The 26,335-nt window shown below is 42.5% G+C and overlaps 1 protein-coding gene across 9 annotated transcripts in view; it reads left to right on the top strand.

Moving 5' to 3' along the window:
* PDK3 (pyruvate dehydrogenase kinase 3) overlaps positions 1-26,335 on the top strand; it is a 101,046-nt gene that overhangs the window by 29,382 nt on the left and 45,329 nt on the right. For 4 of the 9 annotated variants that reach the window (XR_009050478.1, XR_009050477.1, XM_057719260.1 and 1 more), the window contains exons 1-2: positions 1,174-1,469; positions 25,023-25,164. The exons of 1 other annotated variant lie outside the window; for it this stretch is intronic. Coding sequence is in view for 2 of the 8 variants with exons in the window: in XM_057719260.1 (XP_057575243.1) it covers positions 1,364-1,469; positions 25,023-25,164 (248 nt within the window). In the remaining 6 variants the exon portion in view is untranslated. Of the gene's footprint in view, positions 1-1,173; positions 1,470-2,263; positions 2,494-25,022; positions 25,165-26,335 lie in introns of those variants that run through there. 4 more of the 9 variants (XR_009050480.1, XR_009050481.1, XR_009050479.1 and 1 more) reach the window with 3 other exon arrangements.

The following is a 26,335-nucleotide window of genomic DNA, read 5'->3' as shown; positions in this document are numbered from 1 at the left end:
GAAATGATTAAAGCCAGCTGTACTTCATACCTTCACATTAGGAAATAATGATTGCATATACTGAGCCCTGAATTCAAGTTCACTCTTATACAAAGAGTACCTAATATAGTGTAAGTGTAATGTATAGTGTAAGCACAGACTCCTGTCCAGAAGTAGTGGTGCTGGTGGTGGTGTGGCATGAAAGAGAGTCAGGGGGCTGTCCTATGGTGGTGGTGGAGGTGAGGGGGTATGAAAGATAGTGCCTAAGACCTTAAATTTGGTCCTTTCCAATGGTAGTGGTGGTGGTGGTGGGGTGCTGCATGCAACAGAGACAGTGACCTTACAATTAATCCTGCCCAATGGTGTTAGGAGCTGTGCACGGGGGGCGGGAGGGCGGGGGGGTTGGAAGGAGGAGGGATTAAATGAAGTGTAAGTGACCTTATAATTGACCCCGTCCAATGGGTGGTGGTGGTGGCATGAAACAGTGACTTAACAGTTAATCTTGCCCAAAGGTGTTGGCCCAGGCGAGACGGTAGGTTGGGAGGGTTGGTGGGAACCAGGAGTCAATGATCTAACAATCCTGTCCAAAGGTATTCGAAAGGGTGGGGGCCATGGGGCGGGGAGGCGGGCACGAAACCGAGAGTCAGCGACATTACAATGAATCCCGTCCAATGGTGAGGGGCAGGCAGAAATCCGAACGAGTGAGTTTATTTCTGACCAATGGTGGTGGCAGTGGTGGAGGGCATGAAGCAGCCACTATAGTTAAGTGGTAAACCGAAGATGAAAAAGTGTCAAGATGCAACGAATACCCTGAAGTGCAACAGTCAGCTGATCCAGGGAAGGCCTCCCGGAAGAGATGCCTTCGGTGGAGAGGGGCCTTGAGCAGCGCGTACGATCAGATTCCGGGCGAGAGCTCCGGGCCTTCTCCTAGTTCCCCTGCACCTCCGCCACCTTTCGGCCGCGGAGGACCTAGCCCAGGGCGGGACCCGGGGCAGCTGCACTTGCCGGGCCTGTCTGGGTCCCCCGGAGCCAAGGAGGCGGGCGCTGCCCGGCTGCACTCCAGCGAAAGAAAACGAGGGCGGCAGCAGCCAATCAGCAGCCAGCGCGTGCGGCCGCTCGCCCTCGCGCCTCCCGCGCCCCTCGCGCGCCGCGTACGTGCGGCGGCCGGCTCCGCCCCCGTGGGCGGGGCCTGGGGAAGCCGCGGGCGGCCGGCCGCGGCCCGCGAGCTGCTGCTGCTTGTGCGGCGGCTGCACCCGCGGTGCCGAGGCCGAGACGGAGGCCGGGGTGCGCGCTTGGCGAACGTACCCGATCCGCGCGGCTCGGCTGTACCGGCCCTTGCGGCAGCCCGAGCGTCTCGGCTGGTCTCTGCGCTGCCCCGGCGAGGATGCGGCTGTTCCGGTGGCTGCTGAAGCAGCCGGTGCCCAAGCAGATTGAGCGCTACTCGCGCTTCTCGCCATCGCCGCTCTCCATCAAGCAGTTCCTGGACTTCGGTAAGTGCGGGGCCGCCGGCCCCCACGGTCCCCATGGCTCAAGGGTGCGGGACCGCTGCCTTCCGGGCCCGCCGCCTTGGGTCTCCGCAGCCTCCGGGCAAAGTCCGTTGGAACTGCGGGCGGGGCTCCGGGATGCCCGGGGGCTTCCCCGGGGGCTCGGATTTCGGGGTGCGGAGAGACAGGGCCTGGCACCCGCACACCCTCCGGGGGCTCACCCTGAGACACAGAAACCGCGTTCGAGGAGCCTCATCCCGGGCGGCGGGACTCCCCAAACCCGCGGTCGTTAGCTTCAAATCTACTTGACACGGACCTCACCACCCTTAAAAGTTCGAAGCGGAATGTGGGTGGCTTTTAAACGTTTTTATATTTAGGTTTTTTGGGGGGGCGGGGATTGGGTAAGAGCTGTTTAGAAACACCTTGAGGTCGAATAAATTATGCAATGGCATTTTGTTCCTTTCCTGCTCTAAGGTGCTTCTGTGTGGCTGGAGCAGCAGGGCTCGAACTGCTGTCTTGTTCGTGTTGTGTTAAAACAGTTAGAGGCCTGGACTGTAAAAGCCTTAGATGCTGGGGAAGAGCGGGCATGTGGGCTCCTAGCGTCAGAGCAGGGTCTCGGAGCCAGCACCTTTCATCGCGCCTCTCCTGTGTCCCACCTTCTCCCTTGTCGGGTGGGATGGTGGGCAACTTCCACGAATTGAGGTGGGAGCACAGAAGACCCGGGCCCCAACCTGCCTGAGGCCTAGCTGAGATGGGAATAGATTCCACGACCTTCTGTTAAGTGAATTGTGTTTCCCCAGAGTGGTGCCTTGTCAAGCGCGGAGGGAATCCTCGCAATTGCTGAATGCGAGGCAGCTGGTTGTGAAACACCTTAAAGTGAAAAAGTGCGCACGCCAGTATCAGGACCGAACGCGGCATCCTAGAAGGAAAAGAAAATGGAGCAGCAAAGATGTTCTAAGCTCTCAAAGGAAAATAATGGGGCGGCTGGTCGTTTAATGAATTTTAAGTAAATGTCAAGAGATGGTGTCAGGTGGGTATAAAAACCCAAGTGCAGAGTAGGTAGCACATTAGAGGAAGACCCAGTGTGCACAATGTGATGTTGTCCATACTTAGGATAGGAGGAGAAGGATCGGTTAAAGTCAGAGTTCAATGAGATGTTGATCTTTGCGTCTTAAACTTCACTCCCAGCTTCTCAGTAGTTTTACTCTACCATCTCTGGCAACTTGTGAGAATTTTAGAGGTTTGAGGCAGCCTCTGACTTCAGAGTTTAGAAAGACAATGTTGCTATTGCTATAAATAGCATGTTTCCATCCCTAATTTATGGGTTAGAGAGATTCTGAAGGTATCAGCTTTTCATTGGGATAAACTGAGACAGGTTAATTCGCAGTAAAAGGAATAAAAAGAATCCAGAGACTCCCAGTTCCTTCCTTCCACCCTCAAAGTTGAAGTGATAGCTCTCATAGCTGGGTGAAATTTCGGTTGATTTATTTCTGTAGCAGCTAGTATCTACCATGTTAATAGGTGTCTTGGCAAAGATGTTATTTGAGTAGGAAAACCACAGTGGGGGATAGTGTTATCGTGGAAAACACATGGGACCATTATCTGGAAACAAATGTTCTAATTCTTGCTCTGCCACTGACTCAAGAGCCTGGCCTTAGCTAAGTGGCTGAACCTCACTGGGGTTCATTTTCCTCCTCAATAAAATGTGTGGGTTGTATAAGGTGATCTCTAAAACACAGCTCCAAAACGGCGTGATCCTAATTTCAAAGGAAAAGGGATGAGCTTTTGAAAAGAAAATTACCAAATCTTTGGATAGGTATTTCCCATAAAAGGCTTCTGATCTATTTTGGGAGGAATGGAGGGGATACTCTAATCTAGGATAATGAAAGAAGCCTAATAATTGAAGTCTTTTCCTTATAAGGAAGCTCACAGAAGAGCTATATATAATTGTAGTGAAATTTGCTAGAAACTCAAGCCTCGTTTGTACTGCCCAGAGGTGACTCAGGTGGCAGGCAGCCTATCTTTAATGACAACAACTAGAAGAGAGTTGTCACACAAAGACCATTTCGACTTCGCCTTTTTTCTTGGTTCTTCCAGCTCTGGATAGAAGTCCGATTTTGGCAAGTGGTGTGGAAGCTTGAGAATTTAGAAGGGGTGTGGGGATATTTTTAAGGTGAGAAGGAGGAAAAGTAAAGAGGCTTTATGCCCCTGATTGATTGGAGACCACCGCAGAGGAGAGCCACCTCAGATGCTTAAAGGCCTCTGGTGAGGAGCAGCTTGGGGGGTGGGGGGGGACTGTGGCAGCCCCCCCCCCCCCCCGCCCCGGCCATGTGCTGATTCCAGAAGGGGAAGCTGATTGGCACCAATTCAATATATTTTAAAAGACCTAGGACTCAAACAGAATAGATGCGTGGACCATGTTGATCCACAGGCTGCTGCGTTGTGAACTTTGTGACTTCCTCCCTGCCTACTTTACAAGCAGGACCGAAGTTTTGGACTAGGATACCTGGACAGGGACCAGAGAAAGGATATACACAGAATTTCACGTTTACAGTATTTGTTACAACCACATCAATGAACTGTGGTTTCTGTGGGCACCGAAATAACTTGATTTTGCGAATGTATCCACACTAGTAAATGAGATGATCTTCCTTGTTTAAGAGGGAAGGCTAAAACTGCGTGTTACCTCAGAAGCAGTGATTTTATTTGAAAGGAGGGTTTCTCAAGCTCAACACTCTTGACAGTTTGGGACAGGTCATTGTTTGGTGGAGGAGGGAGCGCTGTCCTGTGCATTGTGGGAGATTTACTAAAGCAGCATCCCTGGCCTCTGCCCACTAGATGCCAGTGGCACACCCCTTCCCTACCCGGACTCCCTCCACTCACGAGTTGTGACAACGAAACCCGTTTCCAGACAGCACCATGTCCCCAGGGGAGCAAAGTAAATCACCCTTTGTGGAGGACTACTGCTGTAAAGCATTTAGATGCATGGTTTTCCTGCCTGGCCCCACCCCCAAACTTTACTATAAATGTTCTGGGCAGGGGTACAGGGCACTGGTATTTTTGGTTGTTCTTAAGCATAACCAGCGTTGAGAACCACTAATTAGATGATCTTCTGGATCTAGAGTTGTCCCCCTTTCATCTGTGGGCCGTGTTTTCTCTATGCCCTTTAAAATAAGAGCTCAAGCTTTACTTGAAATGTGGCCTTACACAGTTGGCAAGTATAACAAGAATAGCAAGTGTTCTAAATGCATCCTGAGTTTATAATGGCAGTAGTGCGTTGTGAAAGGTGCTGTTTCACAAAAAAAAAGAGGTTCTTTTTGGTCTGAGATTATAGTTAAACGGTTCCAAATTCAAAAGGTACGAAAGGACATAGAAAAGTCAGCTTCCCTTTTGCCCACTAGCCTCCCCATTTTTAAATAAATGGCAACTTGTAATACTTTTGTCTGTACCTTGCTTTTCAAACTTAATTCCTTAGACAGCTTTCCATATCTGTAACTGCAGAACTTCCTTTTTCTTTTTTATGGCTTCTGAGAATTTGCTTATATGAGTGTACTGTTTTCATTAGCCAACTCCCTGTTGATGGCTAGCAGGTTGTTTCCAGTTTTTGCTATGACAGCCCGTGCTACAGTGAATTATTGCATTCATCATTTCATGCGTGTGTGAATACATATAAATAGGACAAATTCCTAAACATGGGATTTCTACATTAAAGGCTATGTGCATTTGAAATTTTGATAAATATCGTCAAATCGCCTCCCATCGAAGTTGTCTGTTTATCTTCTCACTAGAAGTTTCTGAGAGTACCTATTTTCCTACACTTTTACCACATTGTTGTCAGACTTTTGATAAGTGAAGAAGGGTATCTGGATAGAAATTTTTTTCTCCTTGAGTAAAGAAATTTTTAAAATTGAAGTACAGTTGATTTATAATATTATATTAGTTTCAGGTACACAGCAATAGTGATTCAGTATTTTTATAGAGTAAAAAAAATTAACTTTAGCTTATTCTTATGGAAAATTTTAAGCAAATGCAGAATTAGACTAGTACGATGAATTCCTGGGTTCATTATACTGACCTCCACCGTGCTGTTTGTCTGTAGATGTGTATATGTGCAGCCTGTTAGATTTTCTTGTCAATGTCATGCTTGTTTCAGAAGAAACAATATTTTTTTTCTGCACTAAGATCTGTTTATCTTTTGAACTATCTGCTCTTTAAAGATCTGGTAGAATCCACTTATGAAACCTTTTAAACCTAGTGTGTCTTGGGGACTATTGCTCTTTGACAGCTTTCTCTACTGTGTAGTATTGATCTGTATAGATCTTCTGTCTCTTCTAGAGTCCATTTTGATATATTTCTCTAGAAAATTATCCTAGTCATCAAGGTTTCAAAGTCAGTTTGCATAGCTGAGATAGTAGTCTCTCAGTCTTAATTTTCTCTGTGGCTGTTGCCTCTTTATTCCTTCTACATTTCTTCTTCCTCCTTTCTTGATTAGATTAGCTTTTGTTTATATGATTGGATTCACTTATTAGCTTTATGACTTGTTTTCTAGTTCATTAATGTCTACTTTGACTTTATTAATTCCCCTTGATCTGCTCGGTGTTATTCTTTTTTTTCTTTTTGAATGGCAAAATTAATTTCTTCTTTGTTGTTTATTTCAGTATTTAAGGCTACAGGCACTCCTCTGAGCATGCTTTCGCAGCTGATGTGCATAGTATTTGATCCTTTTTCCTCCCAGATCTTCTGCATCTCCAGATTTTTATTCTTATGGGAACTAGGACTTGAGTTTTTACATTTCCAGTGTAAGTGCACCCTGTATTTTAATTTTGTTGATGTTTAGTTTTGCTGCATTGTGATCAGAGAATCATATCTGAATCATTATTTCTTTAGTTTATTGATGTTTGTAGTCCAATCTGTGCTCATGTCCTGTCACTGTTCCTTGGGCAGCAAAAAGAAGGTTATGTTCTCTTCTCAGGTTACAGAGCTTGATATATCAAATCTACCATATTAATTATGTTATTTGAGTTTTCTGTACCTTCGCTTTTTGCAATCTGCTGGATCTGTCATGGGCCAAGAGATGTTCGAGTCTCCTAATATTCCGATTTTGTTTCTCCAGATATTGCCTATGGTTTTTGCTTTCTGCCTGTTAATGTTACATTTGCTGCTTAGATATCCTTAACTGTTATGGCGAGATGCACCCTTTAGGATACAGAGTGCTGCCCTTTGACTAGTTCAGTGATTTTTGGCCTGGATTCAACCTTATGTGACATTGAGATCTGGAGCCCTATTTTCCTCTTTTCATTTTCTGCTAGAGCATTTCTGAATTACTTTATTTTAAATATTGTCTTGAAACGTAGTATAAAGTTGGGTTTTGCTTTGTGAGTCAAACTTTTTCTTTTGTGTGGCTAAGTTTAACCAGTTTATATTTATTGATATGACAGGTCTGTCATCTGTAACGAGAAACATCTATAATTTTGCTTTCACTTTCTGTTTCTAATACCTTTAGTTTTTCTACCATATGATGTATCTTGCTTTGTTATATTTTTTTTAGTAGTTAGGCTTGAATTTTTGGTTCTAGGGGTACTCTTTCTATTTATTTATTTAGACCTTCTTTGTCCAGTATGGTCACCACTAGCCACTTGAACCTATTAAGCGCTTGAAATTGTGGCTGGTGTGACTGAGAAACTGAAATGATCATTTAAATTTAAACTTAAAAGTGATACTTGATTCAGTTAATTGGAAAACTTTTAAGTATGTTTAGAACAATTTGGGTATGTGAATCTACCTTAACTGTAAATTTGATGAAATCTAATTATAGGCCAATTATTTCTGATAGAAATTTAGCTTTTGAATTGAGATGTAAGTATAAGATACACACTGGATTTCAAAGACTTAATATAAAAAATAGTAAAATATCTCAATATGTTTTTGTATTGATTCCATGTTGAAATGGTAATTTGGGGGTATGTTGCATTAAATAAAACATCAGAAATTTCACCTGTTTCTTTTTATGTTCATATGGCTGCTAGGGAGTTTAAAATTACATGTGTGGCTCACATATTTCTATTGGACAATGAGGCTTCAGACAGTATGTATTAATTCCTTATTAGGAGTAATAGAAATATCACATTTTAATGTTCAGAATAAACATTTATTGATTTTATTTCTCAGTATAACTTTTAGTCTTTTTTTCCTGTAAACTTGTTACTCAGGAATTTTGGACCAATTAACTGTCTTTGAATGGCAATGAATGTTATGGTGAGTCTCTGTGATATTTGCAAAAGCATGAGGTCTTTCTAGTAAGCGGTTGTTATGAATTTAAAGTTCTCTTAGTGATATAAGAAAAGGAGAACTTGGGCTGTATGATATAACTTAAAGATAGAACCTTCTGAATCTTGAATGAGTTCATAGGAAATGATTCACATTTTCATCTGGATACGCTTTTCATCTTTCAGCGTTAACCCTGTCCACTCTGGCTCCTTCATTAATCACTCTGATCCCCTCCCTACAGACTGACTGTTTTATTTCCCAGTTTTTTTAAAAAGATTTATTTTGTTTATTTTTGGGTGCGTTGGGTCTTCGTTGCTGCACACGGGCTTTTCTCTAGTTGTGGCGAGCGGGGGCTACTCTGTTACTGTATGCGGGCGGGCTTCTCATTGCGGTGGCTTCTCTTGTTGGGGAGCACAGGCTCTAGGTGTGCAGCATTCAGTAGTTGCAGCGCATGGGCTCAGTAGTTGTGGCTTACAGACTCTAGAGCGCAGGCTCAGTAGTTGTGGCACAGGGGCTTAGTTGCTTTCCCCCTGCACGTGGGAAGTTCCCAGCCCAGGGCTCGAACCCATGTCCCGTGCACTGGCAGGCGGTTTCTTAACCACTGCGCCACCAGGGAAGCCCTTCCCAGTTTTTTTGCACTTGTCTTCTGCATATCTGCACTTGTGTTAAAGATATTTGCTCCTGGCTCCTGTTATTTGATTTTATTCTAAACTGTCTCGTTGCAGAGGGTGGGCACTCACCTGTTCTTTGTAACCTCTCAGAGCTTCCTCAGCTGTTTGCTTTCTGCCCAGAGTGGGCGCCTCCTTAGGCGGTGATTATTGACTCCATCTAAAGGTTATTAAACATTATGTCACTTTAGTCAGTTGTTATGTAAGTTTAAAACTTCTGTAATGTCCCCACATTTAAATATAGCATCTCTGAAATAAAACCAGCAGAAGATAGGTTGTCTGACAACTCTGCCTTCTTTTCACAGAAAAGATTTCTACCATAATTACAGTGGTTCTGTGAACCTTGGAGCCTTTAGCTATTAGAAGGCAGCAGCCAGTTTCCCTGTTTTTACTGTTCTTGAGGTTTAAAGGCCCAGCTGCCTTCTGTTTTCCTTTAGAAGGTTTTTTTTAAATTTTATTTATTTATTATTTTTTGGGGGTACACCAAGTTCAATCATCTGTTGTTTTTTTTTAATTTAATTTATTTATTTATTATTTTTGGGGGGATACACCAAGTTCAATCATCTGTTTTTATACACATATCCCCGTATTCCCTCCCTCCCTTGACTCCCCCCCCCCCCACCCTCCCTCGAGTCCCCCTCACCCTCCCCGTCCCAGTCCTCTAAGGCATCTTCCATCCTCGAGTTGAGCTCCCTTTGTTATACAACAACTTCCCACTGGCTATCTATTTTACAGTTGGTAGTATATATATGTCTGTGCTACTCTCTCGCTTTGTCTCAGCTTCCCCTTCACCCCCCGCCCCCTCCCAAACCTCGAGTTCTCCAGTCCATTCTCTGCACCTGCGTCCTTGTTCTTGTCACTGAGTTCATCTTTAGAAGGTATTTTAAGATTGCAATACCCACCGAGAAGTTGACTTTGGTTCCAAATGACTGCTCTTCGAAAAGCCTTGGGTTTGTAAGTCATGCTCCTTAAAGCCTGATTACTACTGGGGAGAAGAGTGGATTTGTTTCTGGAGAAGATGAAGAGGTTTGGGAGGTTTGTCTTGTTTTTTAAATTGTGTTAGGAAAAGGGAAAAACAATGGCATTCTGTTTCTGAGTGTGTACATTTTGTACCTTTACGTATATGTACGTAACACACCTTTTCTGTAAGCAGTAAGGTTCTAATATTGTGAGGAGTTGCCAAGAATTAGACTAACCTGTTTAGAGACAGAAGCCAGTGATTTAGAATTAAAGGGGAAGAGACCATTTCATTTAGGGTAAAGACATCTAATGTGGTTTAATGCACCTTGATCAATATTTAAATTTAAAGAAAGAATTGGCCTTTTGGACCCTAAAGATCTGATATGACTGGATTTGAATATAACCTGGTTTATCAGCCTCTGAGTTTTTAAGGTGCATTTCCGGCTTTGTTCGTTGTCATGGCAGTTTTGTATGCTTCCGAAGGGGAGACATTTCCACACGTACTGACCTATTGATGACTGAGTGGTTTCCTCCCATTAAACATCGGGAAAATGATCAGATTGTTGGCAAGATTTAGGAAATCTTGGTCTTATTATTGGATGGAATCAGAAAATATCACCACTTTTCATTTTATGTGCATTCTATTATTTTACTTCCATGATTATATGATTCCAGAATTGGGCAAATCTTGTTTTTTTTAATTTTCTTTTGGAATACCATAGTCTAAAATAGATTGTTGAACTATAGCCTGAGGACCAGCCACTTGTTTTTTGTCTTACAATTAATAGACTTTATTTTTAAGAGTAGTTTTAGGTTCATAGCAAAATTGGGCGGAAAGTACAGGGAACTCCCATACACCCCCTCCACAAATACAGCCTCCCCCACCACCAGCATCCTGCACCAGTGCGGGACATTTGTTACAGCTGATGAACCAACACTGACCCATCATTATCACCCAAAGTCCTTAGTTTCCATTAGGGTTCAGTTTTTGTGTTGTACATGCTCTGGGTTTTGGCACCACCTATTTTTGTAAATAAAGTTTTACTGGACTTCCCTGGTGGCGCCGTGGTTAAGAATCTGCCTGCCAATGCAGAGGACATGGGCTCAAGCCCTGGTCTAGGAAGATCCCACATGCCTTGGAGCAACTAAGCCCGTGTGCCACAACTGCTGAGCCTGTGCTCTAGAGCCCATGTGCCACAACTACTGAGCTCATGTGCTGTAATACTGAAGCCCACACACCTAGAGTCTGTGCTCCCCAACAGGAGAAGCCACTGCAATGAGAAGCCCGCATACCACAACCAAGAGTAGCCCCCACTCGCCGCAACTAGAGAAAGCCTGTGTGCGGCAACAAAGACCCAACACAGCCAGAAATAAAATAAATAAATTTATTAAAAGTAAAGTTTTACTGGATCACAGCCATGCCCATTCATTACATAGCATATGTGGCTTCTGTACCTCTGCAACAGCAGAGTTGACTAGTTGCCACAGAGACAATTTGGCCTACAAAGCCAAAATGTTTACCATCTGGCCCTTTACAGAAAGTTTGGACCTCTAGTCTGAGATAGTTTGCCTCCCTGTTAAAGAAGTCTGCAGTGATTGCTCTTAATTTGCATTTAAATGATAAACTTCTGTTTGTCCTGTATGCTAGTAACAGTAAAACTTGGCTATCTGGACTGTGACTTTTGGGGTAGCTAAATAAGACTTTTCCAGGTGATCGCTGGCTCACGTATAGGGTATGTGCCCCTGTATGGAATGACCACAGTGAAAGGCTTGGAGGGATTTTATAGCTTTAATCTCTAGGGCTGTCACCAAAGTTTAAGTGTATCGGTTTCTCCACAGCCCTGCCAAAATGATGTTTTATGACTTTCATTGTAGAATAGGTAACATAGAAACTAAAAGTTTTATTTTTTTCCCTTTGTGGGTTTATTTTGTGCACTTGGTTGTGTGTAGTGCCCTTGACCATTCAGTAACTGGACTCTGGAGTTTTAACCATCTGCATGGACTGCTTGTGTCTACTTGGCATAGTAAGCTATTGTGCTGTGTAAATACTGTTTCCTATTGTGCCCCCTTCTTTGGTAAAGTAATTATGAAACTATACAATTAAATGCATTTGGAAAAGAATATCACCTCTAATTCTTCCATCTATTGATTTTTTTGTGATAGCCTTACAGCTTTTCCCCATATAGTTACATATGTTGACACCGAATGTTGGTTTCCTTTTTATTTAGTGCACAGTCTGAGTTTTAATATACTCAGTCATTTACAGTGCTTTTATCACGGTCAGATTCATCACCTAGAGTAGCATGTAAATTGTCACTAAATCCCTCTGGAATTTGTTGCCATCTCTGATGGGACATTTGCAGTCAACTCTGTTCTGCTGTCCATCTGCATAGAAGCAATTATTAAGACCTCACATCTTTCCCTCTTGTTGCTGTTTTATCACAAAGTTCACAGAGTAGTTTATATTTGTGGATTCTCTCCAAAAGGACAACTTTTCAGATTTCAACCAAATAACACATACTAACTTTGGCCTGTAATTTCGGTTAAAATTTGGTAATGGCAGCTCCTTATTTATTACTTTATTTTTTTAAAGTTTTTAAAGTTTTTTTTTAAATTTTATTTATTTATTTATTGGCTGTGTTGGGTCTTCGTTGCTGCACACGGGCTTTCTCTAGTTGCTGTGAGTGGGGGCTACTCTTCATTGTGGTGCGCAGGCTCCTCGTTGTAGTGGCTTCTCTTGTTGTGGAGCACACGCCCTAGACGCGTGGGCTTCAATAGTTGCAGCACATGGGCTCAGTAGTTGTGTGGCTCACTGGCTCTAGAGCGCAGGCTCAATAGTTGTGGCGCACGGGCTTAGTTGCTCCGTGGCATGTGGAATCTTCCCAGGGCAGGGCTCGAACCCTTGTCCCCTGCATTGGCAGGTGGATTCTTTACTACTGTGCCACCTAGGAAGTCCTAAAGTTTTTTTTTTAATGTGGACCATTTGTAAAGTCTTTATTGAATTTGTTACAATATTGCTTCTGTTTTTTATGTTTTGGTTTTTTGGCCACAAGGCATGTGGGATCTTAGCTCCTCGACCAGGGATTGAACCTGTACCCCCCACATTGGAAGGCAAAGTCTCAACCACTGGACCACCAGGGAAGTCCCTATTTATTACTTTAGATTTTTAGAAATTCTCATTGTTCTTGCCCACTTCTTCTTCTTGGTAAATTAGCTAACGTAAAGAAAATGTGCTAAGGGAACTGTGGATGGGGTACGTGGCATGCATTGAAACTAGCCTGGAAGCATCTTCAGGTAGCCCGTTTCTCCATACTTGTTTACCTCCATATTTGTGGCAGAGCTGGGTTTACTGTCCTTCCTATCCCTCGAGGAGGACTCCTTTCCTAGTCATTGTCTCATCTTGACTGAGATTATTCTTTCTGCTGTAATGAATGGCACAAAAATTATAGAAAACTATTTATTATATATTAATTACACAGGTCGATATTTATATTCCCTGTGATTGAATGCTTGGGGTTCTAACTCTGTAGATTATTTCCCTAAGCATCACCCAACCAGTCGTGATTTTATTTTCCTTCTTAGACTTGACCTCTGATTCCACTCAACCATTTGAGTTGTACTAGTGTATCTTTCTTATGAGGGCTTGGAGGTCAGTATATAATGGTTTCACTGTTGGGAATAAATTGCTACGTATCTCTAACATTTTCTCAAAACACAAAGTTAAGTAACTTTGAAATGTGTAACATATATATCTTTTCCCAATGAATTATTACATTTTCATTGACCAGAACATATTCAGGGTTTACCTGAACCTTTCCTTGGATCTGTTCTAGAAGAGTAAGATGTTTCCTTAAGCCTGGTAGCAGATACTCCTTGATCCTTGACTGTGCACTGTGTATATATTTGGTTAATTTCTCCTCTTGCTTCTGAGATTAAATAGAAAGCAAAGTGTAATTTCTATATTAACATTTCTGTATTGGTCATGTAATGTGCTCAAGTGTGGTCAGTTTCCTAGGAGGCTGAAACAAAACTCACACATGAAAATAGAGACTAAAAATAGATGAGTCAGTGAGAAAGTTTGGGATGCTTAGTAGCCACTCTCTGAGCCTGAGGAGTTCTTTGGTTTATTCCCTTGTTGAATTTTCTGTGATTAGATGCTAGTCAGTGGATCTCAGTTCTGGGTGCTTGTGAGAATCATCTGGGGAGCTCCTAAAGCTAATGCCACGTGTCCCCCATCCCCACCCTGTAGAAGCCAATTAAATCAATCTCTAAAGGTAGGGTCTAGATGCTGGTATTTTTGACTTACCCAGGTGACTATAATGTGTTTCCAGAGTTAAGAACTGTGTTAGATCTGGTAAAAATTTTGCCCAAGAGCTATGAACCACTTTAGGGGATAAAGTCTGTGAGATGTTGAAGGTTTACACTTAAGGAGTTTAGGAGGCCATCAGCATTTTTTTTTTTTTTTTGGCAGCGCCGCGTGGCTTGCAGGATCTTAGTTCCCAAATCAGGGATTGAACCCAGGCCCCAGCAGTGAAAGCGCAGAGTCTTAACCACTGGACCGCCAGGGAATTCCCAGGAGTCCATCAGCATTTGTTGAACTTTCTGGATTTGGAGTGAAGTGGAAACTGAGAAGCATTGGGGAATTGTCGAGGCATAGAGTTGCTGCCTTTGAAGGGCTTATACGTGTAGATAAATGAGAAGCCAGGACAAATATGTCTATGTATATATAGGCTAGCCAAAACGTATGCATCCCATGGGTTTGTGGCATGCTTTCTCTACCTCTACCTTGGAGGCTTGTGTAATAGAAGTGGTTTCTGGGTATGTGTGAAGTGTTAACCCAGTTGTCCTTTATCCAAAGCATCCTTGGAGGCTTTCATTGTTTCTTTTTTTCCTTTCTTTTTCTTTTTTATTTTTTTTTGGTATAAAACAAATATAAGTGTATGTACTCTTTTTATTGATTTCTAGCTCCTTTCCTTGCCTACTCACTCCTAGCAATGCTCTCTCCAGAGTTGTCCCAGAATGTACATTAGGCAAGATTGGCATAGGATAAATAACTGTAAGGTGTATAAACCAAAATCTTATCCTCAGAGATTGATTCAGTAGGACCCTGAGCTTAGAGATCATCTGTCCAACCTCCCCAGTTTTATGCACGAGAAAGTAGAAGCTCTGGGTAATGAAGAAACTGTCCAAAGCATCAGCTAGTTGTTGACATAACATCTCTGCTGCCTCTTCCAAAGTGAGCCAGAAATTATTCTTTATAGGAGGCAAAGGGAACTTACGTTTGTGTACCAGTCTCCACCAGACACAATAATAGACAGGTATAGCTATAATTCTCACAGCATGCAGGTGAGATAGATGTTTCCATTTCTTGGATGAAGATGCTGAGACTTAGATGATTTAAGTATCTTGCCCAAGCAAAGTTAGGAGCAAAACCACAGTTAAAATTCAGGTCGATTGAGCTTTTTTAAACATTTATTTATTTGTTTGTTTGTTTGTTTATTTGTTTATTGCTGTGCTGGGTCTTTGTTGCTGCGCGCAGGCTTTCTCTAGTTGCAGTGAGCAGGGGCTACTCTTCGTTGTGATGTGCGGGCTTCTCAGTGCAGTGGCTTCTCTTGTGGAGCACGGGCTCTAGGTGTGTGGGCTTCAGTAGTTGTAGCACGCAGGCTCAGTAGTTGTGGGGAACCGGCTTAGCTGCTCCACGGTATGTGGAATCTTCCCCGACCAGGGATCCAACCTATGTCCCCTGCATTGGCAGGCAGATTCTTAACCACTGAGCCACCAGGGATGTCCTTGATTGAGCTTTTAAATGTCTGCTTTTTTTCTTTCAACATAGCATACCATTTCTTCCCACATCGTATACCATTGCTCCAGTGCAACTCTTTCTAGCAAACAGAGTGTCTATTAGTAATGCTGTGGTTTTGTGTGAATTTTTTCTGTTAGACAGTCAGGAAATTGCATAATCTAATGTTTGTCTCGTCTTATCATTTCGGAGCTATCAGATTGCTACCTCCTTCATTTACTTACACTTTAAACAGTTCTTATTCTGAGGACCCATCCTTGTTAGTTTGCCTGTTGCCTCTCTGTGGGAATATGATAACCGGTGTATGTGGACCTGTACCCAAGGCTTGATTTGTGGTGCCCACCACCAGCACGAGCTTGGGCACATCACTTAATCCCACTGTACACTTCCATGTCCTTACCTACGAAATGGAAACTATAGCATCGAATCATAGGCCTGTTGCTCCTAGGAACTTGAGAATGTTGAAGCACTGTGCATGGCACATGGTAGGTGCTCAGTAGATGTTGGCTGTGCTTTTGTTATGGGAAGTTAGTGACACAGCATTTCCTGGATGAAATCAGCTTCCTGCTAAGAATAAAAACTGCATAGGGAGCTCTTAACCTTGAATGTTAATTATCTTAAAGTTTGTTGGCTGAAGGTCCCAGCTATATAAACTGATCATTTTACAAGAAACATAGCACTTTCAGCTCATTTGTGCTTTGAGCGTGACTGGCTTTGGATCCTCTTCATTCACTGTAATGGTTAACTTAAGGTTTTTGCCTCAGTTCACTTTGATGATGAGTACAGTGTGACCTTTACTTAACTGTTCCTGCTCCCATGACAACAAGACATTCTGTAAGTCACCAATCCCCTGTTAGGACTAGATCCTCAACTCCCTTCTGGAATTAGGGTGGTGTGGATCTGTGTGGTGGCTTTGGCTAGGAGTGTTACTCAATGCTTTAGCTGGTCAAAGCTCTATTTGTGATGTCATTTCTCAATACACCTCTGCCTTTTCTGTCCACTCTCTAGCCTGACACACCATATTGACAATTACTGCCGCTTTATTATCACCTTCCTGTCTACTTTTTGGCTCTTCTTCCCCTAGCTATAAGAATTGGAATACTCCTAACCACGTATATAGAATGAAGTGATCTATCTATTAGAGGAATTTACCATTACCAGCAAATGTTACCTTGAACCCCTGAAGTTTATTTGCTATTGTAAGCTTATACTAGGTATTTTGAGTTCTAATCAGGTAATATTAAACACCTACAACACCTACAGTGTGCCAGGTATTGTGCTAATGGACTGTTCAGTTTTTTGAGGAATCTTGGCATCCATGGGACACAGAAGTCAGTGACTGGGGGTGATGGCAGAGGGGTTGCCCAAGCCAAGGTCGCAAATTGTGGGCCCGTGGTAAAATCTGCTCACAACTTGGTTTGGGCCTTATCTGGCATATAGAGGGGCAGGTTTCTCACTAATTTGTTCATGGATGCATATATTGATACTTCAAAAGAGCCAACAAACAGGATCTCTAAAGAGAGAGATCAAGGTGCTAGTGGCTGTCACTTTCCCCCAGCACAGACACAGCTCTTCAGGGAAGGATCTGGTAACCCTCACCTACCTTAATCAAGAGCCCTGTCACAATCACCCTGTCCCCTCTTTTCTTACAAAAGCATCAAACACCATTACATGAAGGTAGCACGGGCTTTGGACCCCATTAAGAAGATCTGCATATAGTAGCATGTTCTGTATGAGATTTTTGTATTTTTTTTTTTTTTTTTTAGAATAAAATGGGTCTAGTAGGGTTTTATTTTTAAAGTAATAGAATGGCTCTTCAGAAGACTGAAGACCTTCAGAAGACTGCTTTTTTCTTTAAAAACTTTTATTTTTTAAAAATTGAAGTATAATTGATTCACAGTGTTAATTCCTGATGTACAACAAAGTGATTCAGTTATATATATATACACACACACATTCTTTTTTTAATATTCTTTTCCATTATGTTTTATCATAGGATATTGAATATAGTTCTCTGTGCTATACAGTAAGACCTTGTTGTTTATCTATTCCGTATGTAATAGCTGACATCTGCTAACCCCAACCTCCACTCCACACCTCCCCCAATCCCCTCCCCCTTGGCAACCACCAGTCTGTTCTCTATGTCTGTGATTCTGTTTCTATTTCATAGATAGATTTGTGTCATATTTTAGATTCCATATATAAATATATGCTATTTGTCTTTCTGACTTCACTTAGTATGACAATCTCTAGTTGCATCCATGTTGCTGCAAATGGCATGATTTCATTCTTTTTTTACGGCTAAGTAGTATTCCGTTGTATATATGTACCACATCTTCTTTATCCACTCATCTGTTGATGGACATTTAGATTGATTCCATGTCTTGGCTATTGTGAATAGTGCTGCTATGAACATAGGGGTGCGTGTATCTTTGAATTATAGTTTTGTCCAGATATATGACAAGGAGTGGGATTGCTGGATCATACGGTAATTCTATTTTTAGTTTTGTGAGGAACCTCAGTACTGTTCTCCATAGTGGCTGCACCAACTTACATTCCCACCAACAGTGTAGGAGGGTTCCCTTTCTCCACACCCTCTCCAGCATTTGTCATTTGTAGACTTTAATGATGGCTGTTCTGACTGGTCATTATAGTTTTGACTTGCATTTCTCTAATAATTAACAATGTTGAGCATCTTTTCATGTGCCTGTTGGCCATCTGTATGTCTTCTTTGGAGAAATGTCTATTTAGGTCATCTGTCCATTTTTTGATAGGATTGTTTTTTTGTTGTTGAGTTTTAAAAACTCTAATGACTGCATATTTCCCCATGTAAATATGCAGTATTGTAATTTGACTATTCCCTTATTGTTGGATACTTAGGTTGTTCACAGTGTCTCTCCCAAACCTTTTATTTGGAAAAATTTCAGACCTTAGGAAAAATTGTAAGAATAATACAGTTAACGCCAATGTCTAGCGCCTAGATTCACCAGTTACTTTGCTATATTTGCTTTTTAAAAAATAAATAAATAAATTTATTGGCTGCATTGGGTCTTAGTTGCTGCATACGGGCTTTTCTCTAGTTACAGCTAGCAGGGGCTACTCTTCATTGTGGTGCATGGGCTCCTCATTGCAGTGGCTTCTCTTGTTGCGGAGCACGGGTTCTAGGCACATGGGCTTCAGTAGTTGCGGCACACAGGCTCAATAGTTGTGGCTCATGGGCTCTAGAGTGCAGGCTCAGTAGTTGTGGCACATGGGCTTAGTTACTCCGAGGCATGTGGGATCTTCCCGGACCAGGGCTCAAACCCGTGTCCCCTGCATTGGCAGGCAGATTCTTAACCACTGCACCACCTAGGAAGTCCCTGCTGTGTTTGCAATTTTTATCTCTTCCCCTTCCATCCCTATCCCCTTCCCTCCCTTTATATATACACCTTTTTGGCCGAACCATTTTGAGAGTAAGTTGCAGATATGATGACTACCTCTACACATTTATATATATCCTAAGCATGAGAGTATTGTCCTAATAGCCATGATACAGTTATCACTGTTAGCGAATTTATCATTGATATTATAATATAATTGAATATTCACATTTCCTCTAGTGGCTCATGGCTCCTGTATTGGCTAGCTGAAGTCTAGAACATACTAAGGAGGCACTGTGGCCCCAGGAGAGGCTTCTACCTCAGTAATGCAGAACCAAGGATGGAGGGAGAGAGTGACAGGTAGAGCTGGCTGGGTGAAAACTGGAGAATGAACCAGAAGCCTGCAGACAGAAGGGTTACCCTCCATCCTGACCATCAGAACATTAGTAGGCAGGCAGTTTTACCCCTAGGGCAAGAAGGGGGTTCTTCTCTAAAGACACTGAATGAGCTGTTTAAGGAGACGAAGGGAAGCTGATATGGTGTTAGTACCCCACCAAAAAGCCCTACGTAATCAGATGTTTTGGGTGCTCACTTAGTCCTCAGGCTGCCTCAGTAAGCAAGGATCACCTGCCTTCTGAGGGAAGCCCACAGCGAGAGAAACTAACAAATAAATGGCCAAAAAAATGACTCCAAAGAAAACAAATTCAGGTAGTAGAAGAGTGCTTTAAAGTACAGTTTGAGAAATAAATAAATCATCTTGTATACCTCCTTATGAACATCTTAGGGCAGATGGCATTTTCCAGAGATGGCTGTGACAATGATTTCCTGGGATGTGCTCTTGCCAGTCCTCCACCAAGGGGGGAGGGGGTCTGAGCGCCACTGCCTGGAGTCTGGGCAGGCTGTGGCTGCTTAGACCAGTTGAGTATGGCAGAAGGGGACTAGCTGAGTGACTTCTGTGGCTGGGTCATAAAGGCCGTGCAGCCTCTGCCTTGCTTACTGAAGCCATACAGGAACCCAACTAGCCCAAGGCCACCATGCTGTGAGGAAGCCCATGGAGAGGCCACCTGATGATGCTCCAGTAGGCAATCTCAGTCGGCAAGTAATAGGCCCAAGGGTCAGACTTGTGAGCGGGAAGCCTTCAGATACTTCCAGCCCCCACAGTCTAGTCACTCTTCCAACATTTAGGTTTTCCCATGTAAGTTCCCAGACCAGCCTTCCCTCCTGTGTCCTCTCTGAATTCCTGACCCACAGCATCTGTGAGCCTAATAAAATAGACATTGAGCTACGTGAAATAGTGCAATAGCTGGATGCTGTTGGGCACTGAGATGGATAGGGAATGAGGTGTGTGTGAAATACCTGATCTTTGGCTCTGAAGTTTCTGGATTGGCTGTGGGTGATGATAACCCAAATGGGCTGGCCTAGAGTGGCCGCAGCCTCCAGTTTGGGAGACCCCAAACCTGCTACCTATTTTGATCTCTTTAAATTCAGGAATAAGTTTTCCCAAACAAAGGAAAACTGTTAAACTTCCCAGGCACTGAAATAGTATTTCTGGCCATGGAGTAAAACAAACATTTTCAAAGTATAAACGAAGCCAAAAAAAAGGGGGGGGGGATTCTTTTGAAGGATATTCACAATCATTTGGTAGCTCTCCATTCACTCTTATGGTTGTTTCTTTTGAAGGACTATTCAATTAATCATTGTTTATAGCCCTGGAAAGTTCACGGATAAATTACTTATCCTAAAATGCAATGTTTTCAAAAGATTGAAATCTTATAAATACAACTGAAGAAAAATCAAAGAGCTGCCCCTGAAATACTATTTTCTCAGTCATAGTTTACCCATTTTAACATGGTAAATGGTAAAAATACATTGTAAACTCAAACATTTAATTGATGTGTTTAGAAAAAGCAGCCTTATCAGAATGAGCTGATCATTCTGTTGGGTTTTGGTGCCTTGCTGGTAATTTTTCCATTTTTTGCTCTCCTTTTCCATTCCCTGATTCCCTTGTTACCACTCCACCAAGTAGTAAAGCTGAAAGATGTGGACAAAGATAGCCTTCAAGTAATCCAGATAGGAGACTACATTTTTGGGAGGCATTCACTCAGCTCTCTGCTTTAATTATAAGATATATTATCAGGTCACTTCATTAACCGAAGAAATAGTTATTTTTTTTGCTTCCTGTAAATTAGTCAAAAAGAGGATTAGAGGTTCACCAGCAATACAGGCCACTATGGAAACCAGGTACAAAGAATAATGTCAGAACTCTTGCTCTTGGAAGGCTGGTCAAATCCTCCTTTCTTATCGGTGACCATCACTAAGAGGGCTCCTCATGTTAAATCAGAAGTCATTTATGGAAAAAAAAAAGTCATTTGTGTTTCTGTGTCTATTTATCCTGTGTCTTGGTGAATTGGAAAGCTATTTGGAACTTTTCTAGACAAAGCCAGTCATGGTTTTGGCAAATGTAGTAATTGTCTCTGACTTCTCAATGAAAGGGCAAAGTAGGAAAAACAAACAGAAAACAGAAGAGAATTGAAGGGTCATCAAAAGAGGAAGAAAAACTGAAGAAATAACATGAGTTTATTTAAGCCAATGTCTTAATTGCATTCATGAAATCAAAATTTTCCATGCCTCTCACCCACTGCTTCTTCCTCATTTTCCGAGCTGATACTAGGGAAAAATTTAATCGGTAAATTTGAATAAGATGAAGTATATGGAGAAATGCAGAATAAAAATAGAAAATCAAAATTAAGGAATGTAGAGAAGCCAAGTAAGCAGGGAAAAAATGAAGTCAAATGACTGGGAAGAATAACTGGAAAATACTCAGTATGCCAGAAGGCTTAGAAAAACAGAACCCTTTAGAGAGGTATTCAGTTGAAACCCAAAGTTTCTTTTTGGTAAGTTAAATTAAAAAAAAGATTGTTGGAACCCTTTGATTTAAACTGAATATTTAGCATTAATATATAGGATAAAATATTTTCAACTTATATGAGGAAAACCACAGAAAGGTTAAAAAAAATCAGGCATTTCATATTTATTTTTAGGCTCACTAATTAACTAACTAAAAAAGACTTATCCCCCTGTTTAAGCTGATGTATAATTAAGGTATCCGAGTACAAAGAATTCATCTCTAAAACTAAATTAGAATGTAGGAGGCAAAACCTGAGATTTTGCAGGTACTCTTTTTTGAAAATACAAACTTCTGAAAGTATTCTCTATTCTTCCAGTAAATCATTGAGAAGCTCGCAGAGGTGAGGCTCTCTAATCAGTGCCATGGCGGGCGGGAGGTGTGTGTGTATAGAGACGAAGTTTCTTTCAACACTAGTTTATGAAAGGCTGATAATCCAAGAAGCCTAGAATAAATGCTTCCTGAAATTTTGGTTATTTCGGTCCATGCCTAGTAGTTAGTTGACTCTTCCAGTTAGTGCAGAGTTGACCAATGGAAGCACCAAGGCCTTTTATTTTAAAATAAGTGAAAGTGGATGGTAGGGACAGAGAACATACTTTAATCCTTTTTAATCCTTTTTTAATTATGTAGAATCATCAAATGTGCACAGGCTGAACCAGAATGCGGTCATGCTCTCAGGGCTTAGCAAGCATGAGACTGTTTGATCTGGCACCCCGTGGCCTCAGGCTGCTGTGCTGTATACCAGCCGGCATCATTAGTGATTGCAATTAATGAGCCCCCTTTTCTCAATTTTAAGAACCTGTTCATGTTAAATGTTAAGCACTTTTTAACCCTCGCCGAAACCTCTGTGAAATCGGCCCTGTTCTTATTATAGGTGGCTACGCCAAGGCTTAGACGCGTAATAACACTTGCTGGAGTTCACGAAGCCTGTGGATGCTCGGGACAGGATTCAAACCCAAGTCTAACTCTGGCATCTGATCTCGGCATGCTGTTCTGCCGGACTGCAGTCTTTTAGCTGAATTCCAAGTCCAAAAAGCTCAAAAAATTGAAGTTCGTTTTTCATACTTTTGCTGCCCAAACTCAGTCTGCTTTTCAAACCTGGCGTTAAGTGACCTGGGGCTGGGATCTTTCCCTGCTCAGTGTCGTCGTTCACAGATTGCGCTGCAGCTGTATTGTGTCTATAGAAGAGACTGTTTCATGTGATAGATGCGTGTACTTTTTTTTTTACCTTCCTAAAATCTGAAAACTTTTCAATTCTGAAGCCATCCAGCCCTGTGCATTTCCAGAAGAGACGTGGACCTGACTGCCCCTCACCACCTGGCACCTGCCAGCCTGCTGTCACTTCCCCTGACCCTCCCTCTTCACCCTACTTCCCTCCCCCCCGCCCCCCGCCCCGGGGCTGCTGATTTGCTGCCCCTCATGTACTGTGGATGAGGAAGTTTAAGCATGCCAACTTTCACTACCCTAAAAACTCAGATAATTTTTCAAAATCCTAAGGTCACATTGATACTTCCAGTTCCAATTCAACACCACAGGGTTCTCGCTTTTTTCCCTATTCCCCAATTTCCTTCTCTAGGGAGAACTTCATCATTTCTTTTGTGCTTTTTTTTTTTTTTACTGTCCTTTTTATTTAATCAGTATTTCTCCTAATATGTGCAAGCATACATGCACATTTTAACTTAGATAATAGGTCCTTCATTTTATAATGAGGTTCACTATGAGTTGTTTTGAAATATCAGCATTTTTAGTGCACTTAAAAATGATTCATCCATAAAAACTATATTTATACAGAACATTTTAGAAATATATATATATATTAAGCAAAGCAGTGTGAATCATCTTAAGTGTTAATCATCTAAGGCCAAATGAATGTGTATGGAGTAAGTGTTGGAAGATCATTGCTGAGATATTACACTCCTCTTCCTTTTTTGGAGTATTTCCCTTAGGAGAAAAGGAAAAGGCAGAATTATCAATTAGTTAAAGATTTACTGGAGGCCTTCAATATACTACTCATTTAGAATGAGGGAAGTGAAGGATAGGTTAAGACTTTAACCTTTTATTCTGACTTTTTTGGAAATGGGGAAGGAGTGCAAGGGGCAGTAGAGGGAAGAGGTTCTGCAGATGAATCTCAAAAGTGGGTTCTTTGAGACTTCCCTGGTGGGCCAGTGGTTAAGACGCCTCGCTTCCAATGCAGGGGACTCGGGTTCGACCCCTGGTTGGGGAACTATGATTCCACATGCTGCGTGGCATGGCCAAAAAAAAAAAAAAGTGAATTCTTTTATTTCCAGTCTTATTCTGTGAGGACAGGAAAGGAATAAACCAGAATGTGGCTGGAAATATTAGAATGGATTTACTTCTGAATCTCTCGTTTGCTGCCTTCATCACATGTGGAGAGTTTGGAGGAGAAGATCATTTGAGCCCTGCTTCCCTCTCTCTGGGCCTGGCCCCAAGGTTGCCCATTTCCCAGCAGCTTGCAGGGAGTATGGGGCATCAGGCAGGCCTACCCAAGTGTGAGGGAGTTGGGACAGACCCATCAGTATCACAGGGGACAGAAGAAGAACTAATGTTCACTGAATACTTGCTGTGTGTCAGGCTTCATACATGTTGTCACATGTAGTCTTTACAAAAACTGACATTTCATCCCCATGTTACAGATTAAGGCAGCTGAGCCTCAGAAGTGAAGAAGCTTACCAAGGGTTTCCCACCCCCAAAATGGAGGAGTTGAGGCTGAAGCACATTTCTGTCCCCACAGTTCATGTCTTTTCTATCACATCCTCCTTCCCCCAACCATCACTGGGTTTATAGCAGTGTTGGGGCTTGGGGACAAGACCAGTCATACAAGCCCTCTGGTCACATGGCAGCCGGGGAAAGGGCTCGGGTTTCCTCTTTCAGATGGCCTGGTACCTTTTCTCTCACTGTGCCCTAGTTGCGTCCATTGTATGCACAGCCGGCTCAGGGCAATCAACAGAGGACTCCCTCCCTGACCTCTTTCTTTCAAGTCAACACTGTATCTCCGTCCTCTTGGACATGCTGTAGTCCATCACTCCATTTCTGAGGGCACCTGTGAGCTGGCTTCTCAGGCACCTCCTGAGTCCTGTGTCTTGGTCAGAGCTGGGGTCCGTGGCTGCTTCCTGGTCCCTGAAGAAACACATTTGAAGAAAATCTTAGGAAACAGTCCACAGTAGGTGAATGTTTGTGGAATGAATGGGTCTGTTGCCTTCTGGAAACCCCTGTGAACAGGATTGGGTTTACATGTTCTCCTACTTTTGTACTTGGCAGTTTTCCCACAGCGTTTATTTGAAAACAAATTCAGGTTCTATCCCAGGTCACTTTTATATCGCCGCTGGTAACACTGGGGATGTATTTGTGCTGAGGAAAAAACACTGCTTTCAAGGTTGCCTTTTGGAATAAATGTTCTTTTTCTATTCTAATTAAATTATTTTCGTTAAAACTTGCTATTTCAGAGGATAAAGATTTAACTAGAGACTGCAAGATTGCTTAATTTTCTCTTCCTGAGCAGTCACTGGGCTACCACAAGAACATGTTATTATTACATCTGTTAGATGATAAAATCACGGAATATTTTTCATCTCTTAATAGGGAGAGATAATGCATGTGAGAAAACTTCATATATGTTCCTACGAAAGGAGCTTCCTGTGCGCCTGGCTAACACAATGAGAGAAGTTAACCTTCTGCCAGATAACTTGCTTAACCGCCCTTCGGTGGGATTGGTTCAGAGTTGGTAAGTAAATAGTGTGGCTTCAGATGGGTCTACCCAGAGTGCTGTGAACATTTGGCATTGGGACCATTCTCCCTAAAAGTACATGTAGTGCTTCTGTGGGAAGGAGTCATTCAGGATTGCCAGGTTTCGCAGGTAATTAAAAGCTTTTTTTTTTAACCGACAATGTATAATTGTCCTAAGGAAAATACTTTTCAACTGTACTAGACACTTTCTTGACTTTTCACATTTTTTCTGGTTATAAATGTGATTTTTCATTGAAAAAAATGGGAAAGTACAGAAAAATATAAAAGAATAGCAATGCAAGGGCCCATGCGAGCAGGTCTGCAATTCTTTGAATAGGGGGATGTTGCTGCTTTGATCCAGTCTCCGCTGTGTTTTTTTGTTTTCTTTTTAAAGGAGTTTTTGGAAGACAGTACTTATTTTAGGACAGATTAAGTCATTTAAAGGAGAACCTTTGTGAAAAATATCAGCCACCTGCTCTGCTTCATCTGCCCCATGAAAAGTCTGAAAAATCTTAGAGTATAAGTTAACGTTCAGTCAGGTGTAGCTCTGGTGCTTAAAGCACGTGAGGTCTAATTGAGGAAGTTGAATTTGTGACTGAACTGCCCACTCGGTAAGCAGAGGGAAGAGCAGGTGGTGTATCTTTAGAAAGGGATTTGCATAGATTCGAGAAACACTTGCGTGTCTCCTCTGTATTCTACAAGTAAATAAGAAGTCCCCATGGAGAAAGCTGGAGGGGTTTTGGAGGCCAGATGCACAAAGTGCTGTCAAGCCAGCACCGAAGGAAGTGCCATGGGGGCCCAGGGGAGGGGGGGCCAGCTGTGGTTTGCACCGCCCCTTTGGGGGTGGGGTGGAACTGACAGGACAGGGAGAGCACTTTAGGGGACGGGAATGATGTGGACGGATATGGGGAGAGTGGAACCATTAATTAGTTGGTGTCTAGAGGGTTAATGGAGGCCAGGCTACTGAAAGAGGATGACCATTCAGCAGTCATTCCTCAGTAATATTGATTATAATCAATTCTGAGGGTTGAGAATGAATCATCTGAGAAATGCTCTGTTGGGTGGTCTTAGACACCGTGTCCAGTCCCTGTCCCAGACAGGCAGCTGCCCCTCACCGAGGCAGACACGGGGCCCCGGGACCCAGGAAAGCTCAGAGAGGCAGTGACTGT

This window comes from Hippopotamus amphibius, chromosome X (assembly GCF_030028045.1).
Source record: "Hippopotamus amphibius kiboko isolate mHipAmp2 chromosome X, mHipAmp2.hap2, whole genome shotgun sequence".
NCBI lineage: Eukaryota > Metazoa > Chordata > Mammalia > Artiodactyla > Hippopotamidae > Hippopotamus > Hippopotamus amphibius.
The sequence above is the reverse complement of the archived record's forward strand: the minus strand, read 5'-3'. Positions and strand labels throughout refer to the sequence as shown.